This window comes from Teleopsis dalmanni, chromosome 2 (assembly GCF_002237135.1).
Source record: "Teleopsis dalmanni isolate 2A chromosome 2, ASM223713v2, whole genome shotgun sequence".
NCBI classification, from domain to species: Eukaryota; Metazoa; Arthropoda; class Insecta; order Diptera; family Diopsidae; genus Teleopsis; species Teleopsis dalmanni.
In genome coordinates, this window is record NC_051847.1 from 4,203,778 (window position 1) to 4,220,336 (window position 16,559).

The 16,559-nt window shown below is 31.5% G+C and overlaps 3 protein-coding genes across 4 annotated transcripts; all 3 read right to left on the reverse strand.

Annotated features, from left to right (window-relative positions):
• Positions 1-1,322: 1,322 nt before the first annotated feature.
• On the reverse strand, positions 1,323-3,966 carry LOC119683329 (maltase A3-like). The gene is made up of 6 exons (XM_038096983.1): positions 3,334-3,966; positions 2,456-3,049; positions 2,269-2,376; positions 1,873-2,216; positions 1,561-1,701; positions 1,323-1,473 (listed from the first exon to the last, which is right to left on the reverse strand). The coding sequence occupies exons 1-6, from the start codon at positions 3,865-3,867 to the stop codon at positions 1,407-1,409; spliced, it is 1,788 nt and encodes a 595-aa protein (XP_037952911.1). The 5' UTR covers positions 3,868-3,966; the 3' UTR covers positions 1,323-1,406.
• A 1,463-nt stretch (positions 3,967-5,429) lies between these two features.
• On the reverse strand, positions 5,430-12,296 carry LOC119678769 (maltase A3-like). Of its 2 annotated transcripts, none has more exons than XM_038090819.1 (6): positions 12,025-12,296; positions 6,967-7,427; positions 6,452-6,904; positions 5,924-6,375; positions 5,719-5,862; positions 5,430-5,648 (listed from the first exon to the last, which is right to left on the reverse strand). In XM_038090819.1, exons 1-6 carry the CDS (start codon positions 12,257-12,259, stop codon positions 5,525-5,527), a joined length of 1,869 nt encoding a protein of 622 aa, XP_037946747.1. In that variant the 5' UTR covers positions 12,260-12,296; the 3' UTR covers positions 5,430-5,524. The 2 variants fall into 2 exon arrangements, with proteins under 2 accessions (XP_037946747.1, XP_037946748.1); XM_038090820.1 differs by lacking the exon at positions 12,025-12,296 and adding an exon at positions 7,542-7,855.
• LOC119678770 (maltase A3-like) lies at positions 8,465-10,688 on the reverse strand. The gene is made up of 6 exons (XM_038090821.1): positions 9,958-10,688; positions 9,646-9,899; positions 9,371-9,569; positions 8,861-9,312; positions 8,655-8,798; positions 8,465-8,591 (listed from the first exon to the last, which is right to left on the reverse strand). The coding sequence occupies exons 1-6, from the start codon at positions 10,570-10,572 to the stop codon at positions 8,498-8,500; spliced, it is 1,758 nt and encodes a 585-aa protein (XP_037946749.1). The 5' UTR covers positions 10,573-10,688; the 3' UTR covers positions 8,465-8,497.
• Positions 12,297-16,559: the final 4,263 nt, after the last annotated feature.

The following is a 16,559-nucleotide window of genomic DNA, read 5'->3' on the forward strand; positions in this document are numbered from 1 at the left end:
TGTTAGGCGACACTCTCTTGTGAATCTGAACTAAAAAATAGTGTCAACAAACAGCATTGAAATTTTCTGTAGAAAGCATTTTAATAATTAAAAAACCGTATTAGCTAAGCAGTGATATTCTAATTCCTAATACTTAATAGCCGAATGTTGTTTTAGATACATTCAAGTAAGATTCACTAAAGAAAAAATTAAAGACAACTGATACCTGTTTATGGTATATTTTATACCAAGAGACATGAGGTAGATTCTCAAATGTAGACTTTACGATCACTACAAATACAGAATGCTCAAATTAGTACCATACATTGTTTGAGCATTATAGTGTTCGGTATTCATATTCATATTCCCTTCATATATCGTTTATTTTTGCTTCCTAAATCAAGACAACTTCAAATAGTTTCATTATTTCATAGAATAATAAATATTAAGCTATGAAGCTGATTCTCTTCATTTGAAATCCTTGAAGAAAAAATGTCATTAAAACTCTAGAAAGTAGATATTGCAACAGACTATACCTACATCTCAGCACACAAATTATTTAATGGTACGGAAGTGGAAGATATACAAATATAACTAATAGCTAATCATTTTTTCTGTACATAAACTTACTTAAAAATATCTTATAACACAAACTTTTCGGTACTTTTCATACTAGTATTGTATTGACAGTATAAAAATACTTTATTTATGAGATATGAAAACATCTTAAAATGTTCAACTTTGAATTTAAGTAGAACAACATAGTATTTTTTTCACCCAGGAAACAACTTTTGACAGAAATTTCAATACATCTTTTTTGTGTACACCCCCACAGATGGAACTGAAACTACCGAAATCCTTCAGAAGTTGCAAGCTCATAATATTAACAGAACGTATTTATAATAAACGAAGGGAAACAAATGATGAAAAAAGCCAAATTAGATGTGGAAAAAAGTCTTTATTAAAACGTGTAGTGATGATGGTGCAGCTGGCCTAAATGATAAAGTTGTTGTCATCATGTATACCTGACATATTTACAACGTGTTGCCTAATAATGGCAATGCTCGAAGAAGAAATCTCTAAGAGCCGCAGTACCGGAGGAACTGTGGCAATACATGGCAATACATAGATGTGCTACGCATAATGAGCAGAATGCGTGATTTGTTTGAGTTATCAATCACGCTTGATTATTTTTTTAAAAAGAATTTACATTACAAAAAGTTTTAATAATGAAAGTGATAATCAAAAACGTGGCTCATTTCGTAGGTTGCTCCGTTCAACAGCTCCGTTGGTTTCAACTGCCACAACAGCCTCTATAAATGCAAGTAATGTACAAAGGCAAGTTTGGTCATTAAAAGTTTAACTTTATTCAATTAAATTTAATTATGCTACATTATTCAAGAATTTAAGATTAGAACTCATAACTACTATGGAGACTCCACGATGATGGCTTCATAGGATTGTAAAATGAAGTTATCTACAGATACTATGTTGCTGTAATACAAAATGTAAAAAAATTTCCATCAATGATAAATAAAATAATTAGGAGGGATGTTTGAAAAGTTTTCCAAAGTTACTCACCCCTCCCTGCGTGCTGATATCGTATTGACAATTTTCGTATTAAAATTGCCATTGACACGTAGTAAATTACTGACATTCGCAGTCATTTCACCACTCAAAACGTTGGCCAACAAAATGTAGGTCTTCTCACCGGGCAAGGAACTTTAATATTGTAAGAATTAATTTGTTTAGCAGTCAATAAATATAAGCACAATTTCACACAAAAACCCATAAATAATTGAATGAATAAAAGAAGTTAAAAAGATGTTTTTTAAACTTCAAAAACAACAACGATACTTGAAATACACCCGTGAAACCTTATATTTAACTCACCGCTTTATGGCCAAAATATTGTCATTAACGGCTCCATATTTAACGTCTCCATATTGCAGCGTTTGGGTTTTTCGTAGCTCTGACAATTGCTTGTAAATACTTAAATGACTCTTAGAATCAGTATTCTCTGACTCCATATTGACGGAAACATAATTGGGATTAATGGGTAGCCAAGTTGTACTGTTTGTGGAGAAGCCTGCATTTTCTTGGTTGCTCCATTGGAATGGTGTGCGACATGGATCACGCGTAAATTGTTCATAAATTTGAGGATTTGAATTACAAGCTGCAGGATCACGTGTATCTTCCCATGAAATATCCAAATCCAACATACCAATTTCCTCACCCTGCAAAATATCAACTTATTTCATGTATTTCACTTAAAAACTACATTCTCACCATGTATGTAACGCTCACACCTGGTAAAAACATTTGTATCATGTTCATGATATCAATACGCTGCTCACCGTAACGGCTACCCACTCGTCTCTGATCATGATTGCCCATCTATAAAAATCAATTATCACGTATACGTACAGTATGTATATATGTTCATACAATTCGATAAATATTGCGATCCACTTACCACCCAATTTGGTGTTTTGCCAGCTGGCATGAGATTCATCCAACTATCAATAATTCGCACAAATTCTTTAGCTGGTAGTTGTGTATTATTTTTATCAGCATTTCCATCCACAATAAATTGAAAATTGAATGGTATTTGTGCGCCTTGAGTTGTGCTATTGCCATATAACTTCATTACTACGTCCAACGGCGGATATGCTTCGATCATTAGCACACGCGTATCGCCACCATGTATTCGCTGATAATCATCTAATAACTGTCGCCACTGATAGACCATATCAATAGTTTCTGGTTGATTCTGTGTGTAGATATGATTCAAATAGCCAGAGTCATCTTTATCATCAGTAAAACCACTAAGTGGCTCATCAGGATATCTGCCATTTGCATCAGGGACCACCTCAAAGCACCAAGGCACAGCGTCAACTCGAAATCCCGCTACGCCACGATCTAACCAGTATGTGAGTACACGTTTCATTTGTGCCACAACTGCTGGATTTCGGTAGTTCAGATCAGGCTGCTGTACTGCAAATTGATGAAGATAATATTGCTGGCGATCTTCATTCCACTCCCAGGCACTACCACGGAAAGCTTGCAGCTAAATATATAAACAAATGCTCTGTTACAAAACAAATCGTTTTGTTTTTATAAATAAAAGAAAATAACTCAAAATCGTCTGAAGTTTTTGATTCTTTTTTTGTAATAATAACATAATTAATTCTTTTTTCCTTATAATTTCAAAAATTATCATTATTAAACTCCCATACTAATTACTTTTAACTGTTAGCTATTACTACAAAGTTTACCTCGAGGTTATAAAATACATTAACTCTCAAATCCTTCAAATGCATTTAATTTCTTTGAAAATCTTCTTGTTCTTACCCAATTACTGGGCGGCACACGTTCTCCGTTCTCGTTTTTATATCCATCATGCCAAACATAATAATCCTCATAACCCTTTTCACGTCGCACTGACTTCTTAAACCATTCATTCATATCGCTTGAATGATTTGGCACAAAGTCCAGAATAATTTTTAGCCCGAGTGTATTGGCTTCTTTGATCAAATTATCAAAATCTTCTAATGTGCCATATTCCGGTTGTATATCAAAAAAGTCTGCTATATCATAACCAAAGTCCACCATCGGAGACTTGTAGATGGGCGATAACCAAGTCGCTGCAACTCCAATTTCCTTCAAATATGACAACTTTGAAGTGATACCTTTGAGGTCGCCTATACCATCGCCATCAGAGTCCATGAATGAGCGCGGATAAATTTGATAAAATTGTGCCAGTTGCCACCAATCCTTACTGGTCCTAGCAGTTCCTTGCACGGCACCACCTGTTCCGCTACAAGCCTCAGTACGGTGTACAAAAAAAATTATAAAAAATATTATTATTGCTAAGGAAAACTGCATTTTCAATGATTTTATAGTTTTAATGAAAATATAACTAAATTAAAGCCATCAAACTGGAGCTGCTTTATGTGTCAAGTTCGATCGACTAAATACTGTTCTGTGCTACTGACGAATCTCTTATAAAAGTTCGCCTCAAATGGGCTAAACTGATGAGTACCTTCTACTGCAGTTATGAGTTAAATTTTGAGTGGAAATGTTTGTGCAATATCACGATACTACACAAGTATTTTAATTAGAAATCTAATTTCTTTATAGATTTCATTGATATCATTGATTTCGATTGGAATCGTCATTTGCTCAGAAGTTGTTTGCTAATTTGTTTAACATTTTTTGTGATTTTTTTATTTTGTATTTTTCCATTGTTTACATTAATAGATAACTATTTTTTCAGTAGTAAGGTCAGAAATCTTTTGAAAAGCATTATCTCGAAATACTTACATTTTTACTCGTTATAAAAATCTTAAGTTATTTATTCATTATTTTTTATTTTAAATATTTATTATATGATTATATGATACTCGTACTTTTATAAACCAAGTACTAAGTAGAAACTTATAGATCGTTAACACTACAAAAAAATGTGAACTTATCGTGAAGTTAATTAAAAGCAATAAAAACAATTACTTAATTATAATAAACGTATTAAATGTTTAATATTAAATTTAATATATAAAAACTGAAAATAATAGGTAATATAAAGTTGTTTAATAACGAATTGTAAGTCCAATTACATTACATTTCCGACTTGTAATTATAAATAAATTATTATTAGTTTAAAAATTGTTACTAAATGTTCTCTAATTTACTTCATTTTTTCTGCCATTCGAACATCTTTTTATACTTCAGTTAAAAGTAATTGAAAAAAAAAATTGCTTCCAATATTAAGATAGTTTTATTTTAATAAAATAAAAAAGATATGAAATTAACTTTCTTAACTTAACTTATGTGCAAGAACGTAGCTGAAATAGATTTATTAAAATAAACAACAGCCAATTAAATAAAACGGAAAATATATGCAAGCTAACAGCACCAGATAGATGGAAGTATTCGCATGATTAACGCACACACTTTCTGTAAAAACTTCTATATAAACATCAAAATTCATAAAACATTGTTATCACTGTTAGAAGATAAGGTTTAGCAGGTTAACCTGTATATCTTTCTTATCATATACTTTGAAGTTACTACGCATCTTAAGTATGAAGAGTATAATAAGTTTCAATCCTTTGTTCTTGAGATATTTTTCAACTCATAATTGTGTAATAGAGGATTTGACACCTAAACATATTCGATGGTCTGCTATTGGATTCGTAATTTGTTATAATCAAGGAGATCTATAATAATCAAGGAGGAGGCGAAGAAATTTAAGTGTTTCTTATGTGAGCTCTTCTAATAAAATTTCATTCGAAGGTTGGGAACATATTTTAGGATACGGTCCTCTTTGATGTTAGTGTTATTAAAGTTTTTTCCTCAACATTACTCAACAAATTCTTATATCATTGATATATACCATATTATAATAAATCTTGATGCTATAAGTTTTTCAATGTCAAACTACATAATTGATACTAAATAATTTATGCGATGTTTTTAATAGTTAAATTAATAAAACTACAATTATATATAAATCGATATCTAATAACAGCACATATGTTATTCACACTTGATCCTCTGGTGAGTAATATGTGTAATACCCAACCGTTGTTGTCAATTTAGTAGGTGAACGCAATACCACAGCTTCTTTGGATAATAAACGTAATGAGGAAATGTTGATTAAATTTCTGCAAGATTTAAAATTGAAAATCAAAAAATATTTTCATATTAACAATAATTATATATCATTTCATTTACCCTATTCTTGCACTGGACTTTGAAGTTATAATGGCATATTCCATTTGCTTTGGCAGACCATCGAAAGCATTGCTCAAGTCTACATTAACCACATTGTCAAATATATTCATCACAGTGACATAAGTGTGATCATTCAATAAAGTTCTAAAATTTTATATGATAAATTAGTAATTAGTAAATTGATTATTACTTAAATCAAACTTACCGTTTAACACCCAACACTGCATTATTAACCGCTTTTACTAGTACGTCGCCATGTCGTAGCGTTGGTTCTTGACGCAACTCCTGTAACCGCTTATATACATTCAAGTGGCTAAGTGACATGCCGCGCTCTCGTTTGACATTCACTTCTTTATACATGTCCGATATTGGTAGCCATGTTTTATTAGCTGTACTGAAGCCAGCATTTTTCTCGTCGCTCCATTGAAAGGGTGTACGTTCGGGATCACGCGAAAATTTTTCATATGTGTCTGGATTTGTATGACAAGCAGAGGGATCCACAGTATCTTTCCACGAAATCCAAACATCAGTCATGCCAATTTCTTCACCATTATAAGTAATACTGCAACCAGGTAGTGTTAAAATTAACATATTCATCATGTCAATACGATCAGCGCCAAGACGCGAACCAACACGATTTTGATCATGATTACCAATCTAAAATTCCATATATTTCGATAATTCTTAAATAGTTTTAAACATAAAATATAATGTGCATTTATTGTGTCCTTACCACCCAATTCGCTGTTCTACCTTCAGGCATATTTTTCAACCAAGTATTCACTGTTTCTGCATAATGATATGCATCTGAATCGTTTGTCAACCAATTGATCATCAGAAAGTTAAAAGGTATTTGCGCGCCCTCGGCTGTTGCATTGCCATAATATTTCATGTCCACTTCAATAGGAGAGTATGCCTCAGCTAAAATTACACGCTCGTCTCCACCATTTTTTCGTTGAAAATCATCCAGAACACTACGCCACTCGTAAACAATATCAATTGTTTCCGGTTGGTCTACAGTATAGATATGCTTTAAATAACCATAGTCATCAGGATCAGTGACCCAGTCGTTACGAGGCTCATCCGGCCAGTTACCATTTGCATCTGGTGCGACTTCGAAAACAAATGGCACTGCGTCTACTCGAAAACCAGCTACACCTTTACGTAACCAAAAACGTAAAACTTCCTAGCAAATTTAATTGTATAATACAATAACCAAAATTTATTTACATATTCTCTTAAGCTTACATTCATTGTTTCTCGCACTTTCGGATTCCGGTAATTTAAATCTGGTTGTTTGCTTAAAAATTCATGTAAATAATACTCTTGCCTACCCTCATGCCATTGCCAAGCAGATCCGCGAAAAACGCTCACCCAATTTGTAGGCGGATGTCGTGTACCGTCAATGATTTTACCTGGATGCCACACATAAAAGTCTTTGTACTCTGGGTCAAGCGCAGCTGACTTCTTAAACCATTCACACTCATCGCTGGTGTGATTGGGTACAAAATCCAAAATAATCTTAACTCCAACTTCTTTAGATTTGGCTATTAAGTCCTCAAAATCTTGCATGGTGCCAAAAAGTGGATCAATTTCAGTAATATTGGATATATCATATCCAAAATCTGCCATCGGTGAGGTGAATATTGGGGAAAGCCATGTTGCTGCTATACCAATTTCTTTTAAATACGGCAATTTTTCTGCAATGCCTATAAAAAAGATTTGCAAATGAATAACATGGCAAAGCAATAACAAGAAATTTAAAAACAATAACAAAATAAACCGATAAACGCAATACATTACTATATATATTATTTAAATACCTCTCAAATCTCCCACCCCATTTCCATCGCTATCACTAAAAGACCTTGGATAAATTTGATAAAAAGACGCCGTTTGCCACCACTTTTTTTCAGCATTTAATTCTTTTAATGTTTTCTCTTTATCCCAAGAAACAAAGTCGAAGTGAGCACGGTAATTTGGAAAAACGCCAGCATATATCACGCTTAATGCGCAAAAGAATGTCACCCAGTGCAGCAGTGATCCCGGCATGACTAAAAAAATATTCCACAAATCTCTCCACTTAACAACTCAGTGTTCACACGACGATTTACGAAACAAGACTGACACGAGAAAAAACATTATCCCGCAGAGTAACGAAAAAATCAAAATCAAAATCATAATAAAAATAAAAATAAAAACATATGTTGACAACTTGGTTGGTGGTCGGTTGTCGGTGGGAGAGGCATTAGACACACGTTTCTCACAAATAATATATTTCGCTTTTTTATATAATATTGTGGTTATCATTAGGCTTATTTAAATATTATCGTCTGCTTATTGCTACCGCTTACCGCATTATGAGTTCAATAGCACCGTTAACAAGTGCATGTAGAGTAAGTCATATCACAGATAAGTACTGGTGTGCTCGGCTATAAAAGCACACTACATACTGCATAACAGAGGTGTGTTATATATATAGCACACAAATATATAACTACCAAGAGATAAGCATTGTATACATTCCTTCCTCATGCTATTCTTAATCATGCTGATAAATAATAATAATAATTCTAAATATGTATTTTTTAAATTAATTTAAAATGTGTAAGAACATACGAGTATATGTTATTCGCAGAGTATAGCCTTTGTCCCAATGACAAATTTATCAACGCGTGAAAATAAATCACTACCATCCATTGAATGTCTGAGATAGCAAAATTTTTGTTTGTTGTATATAGAATTTTTTTATTTAGGTTAGTTAATTATATAAATACTATTACAGAAATGAAAAAGTATAAATTTTCTCTACCGAACGTAGCACCACTACTTCATGGGGCATTAATGTAATGCTTTTAACTGAAGTGAAGTCACTAAAATAGAAATAGAAAATATAGATTTATTCTAATATATTTGTTATAATTTAGATGTTTTACCCTTTTCTTCTTGGTGACTTATCATTGACAAGTATGTATTCCAGTTCATTTGGAATTCCCTTGAAACTGTCATCCAAATTTATATATTGCACATGTTCAAACACATTGAGCAAAACAATATATACTTGTTCCCCATATAAGTAGCTATTAGTGAAAAAAAAATAATTCTTATTGTAGTACTATTTGTCCCTATTTGCCTCACTCACCGCTTGACACCTAATACATTAGAGTTTACTGCCTTTACTTCAGCATTGCCATCTTGTAACACTTTTTCCGATCGCAAAACCTGTAGTTGCTTAAAAACATTCAAATGACTGAATGTTATACCACGTTGTCGTTTAACATTAACCAACTCATAATCTGTACCGACAGGTAACCAAGTAGTTTCGCCAGTTGAAAAACCAGCGTGCTTGGCATCACTCCATTGGAAGGGCGTACGAGCAGGATCACGTGAGCGGTACTCATAACCATCTTCGAACCCGTTACAAGCTTGCGGATCAACAGTATCATTCCATGATATCCACACATCAGTCATTCCAATCTCTTCCCCATTATAAGTAATACTGCAACCGGGCAAAGTGAGTAGCAATATATTAAATAAATCTATGCGTTCGCTGCCAAAACGTGAACCTACACGATTTTTGTCATGATTTCCTATCTGAGTGTGAAAAAAATGTTCATACACATAGCACTAAATCGTCTTGATAACTACATACCACCCAATTAGCACTTCTTCCTGCAGGCATACGATCTAACCAAGCATTTATTAGCTCGGCGTAATGATAGGCATCGGAACCGCTCCACAAGTAACTTATCATTTGAAAGTTAAAAGGAATCTGTGCACCTTCAGCAGTATCATTACCGTAGTAGTGCATCATTGTGTCAATTGGTGACCAAGCTTCTACCATTAAAATTCTTATCAGTATAAAGATGAAGAAAGAAAATAGGCATCAACATCAACTCCAAAAAAGTCAAAATATGAGCTGAATACCTTTCATCTCCACCGTTTTCCTTTTGAAAATCGTCCAATACTTTGCGCCATTCATACACTAAATGTGGTGTTTCTGGTTGATCAACCGTATATATATGATCTACATAACCATAATCCTCAGGATCATTATTCCAATCATTTCGTGGCTCATCGGGATAGTTGCCATCTGCATCAGGGGCTATCTCAAAACCATGGTGTATGGCATCAACTCTGAAGCCATCAATTCCCTTACGCAACCAAAATCGTAAAATTTCCTAAATCCAAAAATTCTTCACAACCTTAAATTTTTTCAAATACCTTTAAGTTACTTACATTCATAGTCTCGCGTACTTGTGGATTACGAAAATTGAAATCCGGTTGCTTTTTATGAAATTGATGTAAGAAATATTCTTGCCTGCCTTCGTGCCACTCCCATGCGGACCCACGGAATACACTTACCCAATTGTTGGGTGGAGAGCGTACACCGTTTTCAATTTTACCTGGATGCCAAACATAGAAATCCTTATATTCGGGGTCTTTTGCTGCTGATTTAATAAACCATTCACACTCATTGCTGGAATGGTTTGGCACAAAATCCAATATAATACGCACACCCAACTTTTTTGATTTTGCCATCAATTCATCAAAATCTTCCATGGTGCCAAAGAGCGGATCAACTTTTGTAAAATTTGATATGTCGTAACCAAAGTCAGCCATTGGCGACTCTAAGAACGGTGACAGCCATGTGGCTGCAATCCCAATTTCTTTTAGATAAGCTAAACTATCCGTCACACCTTTCAAATCGCCAATACCATCACCATCACTGTCTTTAAAAGAACGCGGATATATTTGATAAAATGAAGCTGTTTGCCACCAAGCCTTGGCAGCCAGACTAATATCAGATGCGCCAAAGCAAAACAAAAACACTAAGACCCACTTAGGACTCATCGCGACGACCGTTCGCTTGAGTCTAATAATTTCTCAAAATTATTTGTGTCCAATTGTTTTTTCAAAAATATTAAAAACTACTTTGTTTTTCGTCCAGTTTATATTGTAGCGAACCTAATCTTTATTGCACTAAAGATAAAGGCAAAAATAAGTTAAGATTAGTTCATAAATAAAAAATGTTTCGAATTACCTATATTTCATATTGATTGATATAATCAAAGATTTCCAACTAACGTTAAAAATTAAAGCACTTGCACTTAAATGTATACACCATATGTCATACATATGAACTCGGTATATAAATATGATCTAACGAGTAGTAATTAGCACTGAAATGAATTTATAAGGACTCAATCGCATAAATCGTATTCTGATAAGAGTGGTTCAATTAAGATTAAGTGTTAACTTTATATTGTACAGTAATTTGATTATGATTATGCTTTAAATATGAAATTAAACAACTTATATTTTTGTCATAACTATTAAAATTCACAATTGTTTATATCTAATAAGCCATCTATTCTCCAGAACATACACTTTTTGCAAAGTATGTGCAAAGTATATAGACAAATAACTGAATATTATTTTTAGTCCGGCTTACAGATTCCTTCTGTAATGTTATTGTATTGCGTATACATACACATATGTAGGTATATATATATATTATTGTATATTTACAATAATTAATATTTATATTGTTTACTGCAATTCGATTTGATTTGATAACAAATTAATTATATTCCAATAAATACTTAATCATATATTTGATGTATATAATATATATTTCAATGAGATCACATTTAATCAAATTCAAACCTTAGTTGCATAAGTTATGAAGCCTCGTAATGCTTAATAATTGATTTTAAAATATATCTCATACTTTTACTAGATTACTTAAGTAGTTCTACTTTGTCCAAATACGAACAATTTCAAGTAATCTTTCTCTTCTTTATTGCGGCTATAAAATTTAGCAGACACGCAGGTATTATAAAAAACTCATTAAAAAATATTTAATCTTTCTTTAACCTTCAAATGGAGCCTTGTAGAAAATTGTGGCTTTTTACAATCTCTTATCACCTATCATCGAGCTAATGTATATCACCCCATACAAATCAAATTGGGACTTAAGTGTTAGGTATTTCAAGAAGTTTTCGATATGGCAAACAGAGTGACTTAGTCATCGAAGTGGACTGAAGTGTTCTGTTTGTTTATTATATAGAACTTGATGAAGTTGATAACTTAAATGATGGGTAAATACTTCGATACACAAAAATTATTTATAATAGGATTTTTGTTTATTTTGTATCACACCTTCATTGAATTTTTATTGACTTAAGTAATTGAATAGAGGAAAGCATATAATGATAGATTGATTGCAAATATTCACTTATTTTATATATCTATTAACATTGTTCTCTTAAATAATATTTCTGTCAATACGTTTTTACTTACCCCGTAAATCTCCAACGCCATCATTGTTAGTATCTTTGAACGATCTTGGATATATTTGATAAAACGAAGCTGTTTGCCACCATGCTTTTGAGCCTAACTTTTTTTCAGTACTTGTCTTTTTTAATTTTATGTACTCAATATTTTCATATTTATTATTGTAATTAGCATTAGAAACACTAAAAAGAATAAACGTTAAAGCTAAACACCGGTAAAATGATTCCAAGCGTAAAGGCATCGTTACGAATATTGACTCAAGTTCTCGTAAATCACAACTGAATTAAATAAATAACCACAAACTTATCTGATCGCTCATTAAAATAATTTTCATCAGGTCAACTCGGCGCTTCTCTCAAATACAGCGTTTTGACGAGGAATATTTAAATTAAGCGTTCGAAATTACAAAACATTTATAAAATGAGATGAATTGGATTGAAAATGAGATGACAACTTTTTAGCTTATGGCACAGCCAACGTATGATGACACATGATTCAATTGATCTTAATTAAATACGATACACCTAAAATGTAAAGCACCTTTTAAATTGATTATATTTAATAGTTAATTTATATAATTAATGCATGCAACATTATAATCAAATTTTCACTCAGCTCAAATATATGTAAAAACTATTTCTTTATATATAAATTAATTTTTGTTGCAAAAATGGAGTCCCCAATCATAAAGTAGCTGCACATAATATTGATTATCTAGTCGAAATTACCTGCTATCAGATCCCTACATGGACCTATTGTAAACTGCACAAAAATATACCAGTCAACTACTTCAACTAAAGCATAACATGCTTAGCACTGCAGTATCGGTATTGACAGGTCACTGCATAAAAGGAAAACATGCTATTAAAATGGATTTACCCTATAATGACTTTTGTCTTTGTTGTAGCTTCTGAAGATGAGGAAGTAACCGTTTTCTACCTCATATGCCAATGCCCATCTTTAGGTAGGAGAAGATCTAATGTCTTCGGGACTCCTTTTTTACCTTACCGGACTTAGTCAAATTTATAGAATTGTTAGGTTGGTTCATCTTCACCTAATGGGGGAGTCATGCCTCTCGAAGTTGCTCGTACGCTGACCTCTAGTCAAGTGAGCTTTGCGCACAAGGCCAGCACTCTAACCTAACCTAATCGAAATTAAGTGAGATGAATATATTATTATATGTCCAGCTATAGATTTACTTTATGGACAGTATATTAATGTCCATAATATAACAAAATATTAATGTTCAATATTAATGTAAATAGAATGCTTGAAGTTAATATAAAAGACCTTTCTGGCCCTTTCCAAGGCCGGAGTATACTCAGGGTATCCTAAGGTGTTAATGCAAGATTTCCAAAATTTGCTTAGGAAAAAAAATTGTGTCAGATTTATATGTGGAACACAACAATTTAGATTATACTCTTCACCTTATTTATGACTTGAAAGTCCTACAAGACTATGATAATAAAAAAAAATATTACAATTAATTCTTTACAATTACAAATCCAAAAGAACAAAGCGAACTTGTTAAATAAAGAATAACATGATGAATAAAATAAACTATCATTTATAATATATAGGTAAATTGTCGAAGTTAGGAGTAAATTACGATTTAATTACTTAATTTATATTCAGGAAAAACATTTTTTTCTCCATTTACTACTATAGAAAGATTTCATTAACAATATACTTTAGATTTTTTTTTTAATTTTTTTTTTTATAATTTTCTTCTGTAAATATATAAATATCAAAAAAAACTAATATAAAAAAAAGAAACACCGAGAAAAAAAACAAGAGGTACTCACCGCAGTTGTTGAGATGACGTCACCGCTCCTCTGCTGTACCTGTCTAGTCTATGTTTGTAACAACAAAAAGAAAATATTCAACGTTAACTTTCCTATGATTTATATATTTACAAAAAAAGAGCGGGGTAAAAAAAAGAGTCCTCTAATAATTAATAAGATAGATCATACAATTTACATAATATAAGCTTAATTATTACATTATTATTATTATTGTTATTATTAACTTAATTATATCTTCAAAAAAAAATCCAATTAGACCTAGCTTATCTAACAGTTTATCTTCACATTTACTCCATAAAAATTTTATATGTAATATATTTCTGTTTATTAATACTGAATAATAATATTTAAAAGACAAAAAAACTCAAGTGGACTTAGATTATTTGCTTTGTTGAATTTACAATTGTTTCATTAAAAAAAAAAAAAAAAATAAAATTAAAAATAAAATAAAAAACAATTCATACATATGAACATATAAGTTAGGCAAAAGAAACTGTATAATATAATATATTTACTATATAAAGAGAGATAGGAAAAAAAATATAATATTTGTTCGCTGGTGCTATGTGCCAGGAGCAACGTTGTTGTAGCTGTGGTAGCGGCTGCTAGCGTCTGAATTGTTGTTACTGTTGATGATATAGCTGGCGCGATCGCCAGCAATTCTGCTTAGATGTTTTAATCAGAAGAATCACGAACATAACCCCGGTTTAAAGTCACCAACTAAACCACTGATTTGAATTTTCGTTTTAAAAAAATGAGTTTTTTTTTTCTATTTTTTTTTTTTATTATTATATTTTTTTTTTATTTCCGGTTAGTTTATTTCGTCCTTTTAGGCTTTAGTTATTTAGTTTTATGTATTTATATTTTTTTCAAATTTTTCCTTTTTTTTTCTTTTAATTCTACACGCAAATTAAGTTCGATTGGAGTCCACGCTAAGTTGTAGTTCACATGTAATCTTAACTTTGCGCCACTTTCTATGAGGATTGTTACCTATTTTAATTTACTCGTATTACTTCTGAATACCCCGGTTTTGGAAATTATTTGGTTTTGATTTCACCGGTTTTCTTTATTCAGTGTTCAATATAAAAATTACCGCACAAAATAACAGCACTTATTTCGGGTATATTTAACCGAACAGACAAAAAGGAAAATTCATGCAATTATATTACTTATAGTTCACAGAAGTTTTTTTTTTTTAGTTAATCAAATCCAGCAAAAGAATACTCTGTCACTCGTTTTGTACATTCCGTTTCAAACAAACCAACCAAAAAGAAACCAGTAGCTTCCCTGACTGCTCCTTTTAATTATTTTTAAAAAAAAATTATTTAAAATAAAGTTGGACGGACACACAGAGAAGGTATGTTAATATTACTATTTTATTGATATAGTATTCCTTATTTTATATAATTATTCTTTCTTAATAATTTCAGCTTACATCCAGCATCTTATTCCACCCAGAACTCCACTGAAGTTATTACTGTGAACTAGTCGTGAGCATTCGAGGTAATGTCCATGAAATATTTATCATTCAGTGGTTTTAATTATTTACTTATTGTAGGTCCTCATCACTGTAAGATCAATTTTATTTTTACTTCAAAAATTGATCATTACAATCTTCAATATAATTTTTTAAAAACGTTTGTAAGAAAGACGTAATGGAGTCAGTCGAGCATTTATAATATCAAATTCTACAGTCGCCATATTTGGAATATTAAACAACTTCATTTCACCATTTATAGCACACCCCCTACTTATACCAGACATTTAGAATGAAATAAATTTATAGAATGAAAAGACCACTCTTTATCGATTGCGAGTCAGGCGTATGAGCTAATAATATATATATTGAGTATAATTACAAGCATTAGCTAATATATTCAATATATTGTGTAGCTAATATTAAACAGAAATAACCGAGAGTAACTTAATCTATATCTCTTGCTATTGCTATGATTTTTATTTAATAAAGAATCTAACAATGGCGAATTACATTGACTCACCACATGAAATCATATATGACTTTATATATAACTAATTGTCTTCACTTAATAATGTCTGCACTTAACGAAATTGTGGCAATAGATGACCGTGACCTTTGGAAATATAAAACAATGAATGTATGTTTAAAGAAATTAAATTTGCATTTGCTAAACATAATAGCAGTATATTAATAAATAAATAAACAAGTAAATATTTAACGTATTAATTACATATAAAGATATTAATATAATATAACTAATATTATACTGGTAATATAACATATACCCTGATAAAAATCCAGTGAATTTTAAATGAATAATGTTATCTCTAAACTTGTTCCAATCGCAGAAATATATCCCTTTTGAGATCCAAAGGATCTATACACATGTAACGTAGTTTCACACCCAATATTTTAAAATCTGAAGACGTGAGTAGAATTATTTTAGTCAACTTGAAATAATTTTAATCAAATGAGCCATTCAAATAAAGGTTTCAGTACCTGATGACGTTTAAGGACTACCATTTTTTGTCTCAAAGTATAATTGATTTATATTATTATGTTCGAGTATAAGTTTGTAGTGGATATAATATATCTTAGACTAAAGAATCTGATTAATTTATTTTCCTTAGCAATCTACTGTAATAATGATTTCACAACTTCTTAAATGTATGAATGTAGTATTAATCATAACGAAGTCATGTGGTTCCGAGAGCGGCGATTATAAAGACTCTATTGTTTAATGAAATTTGATTTTA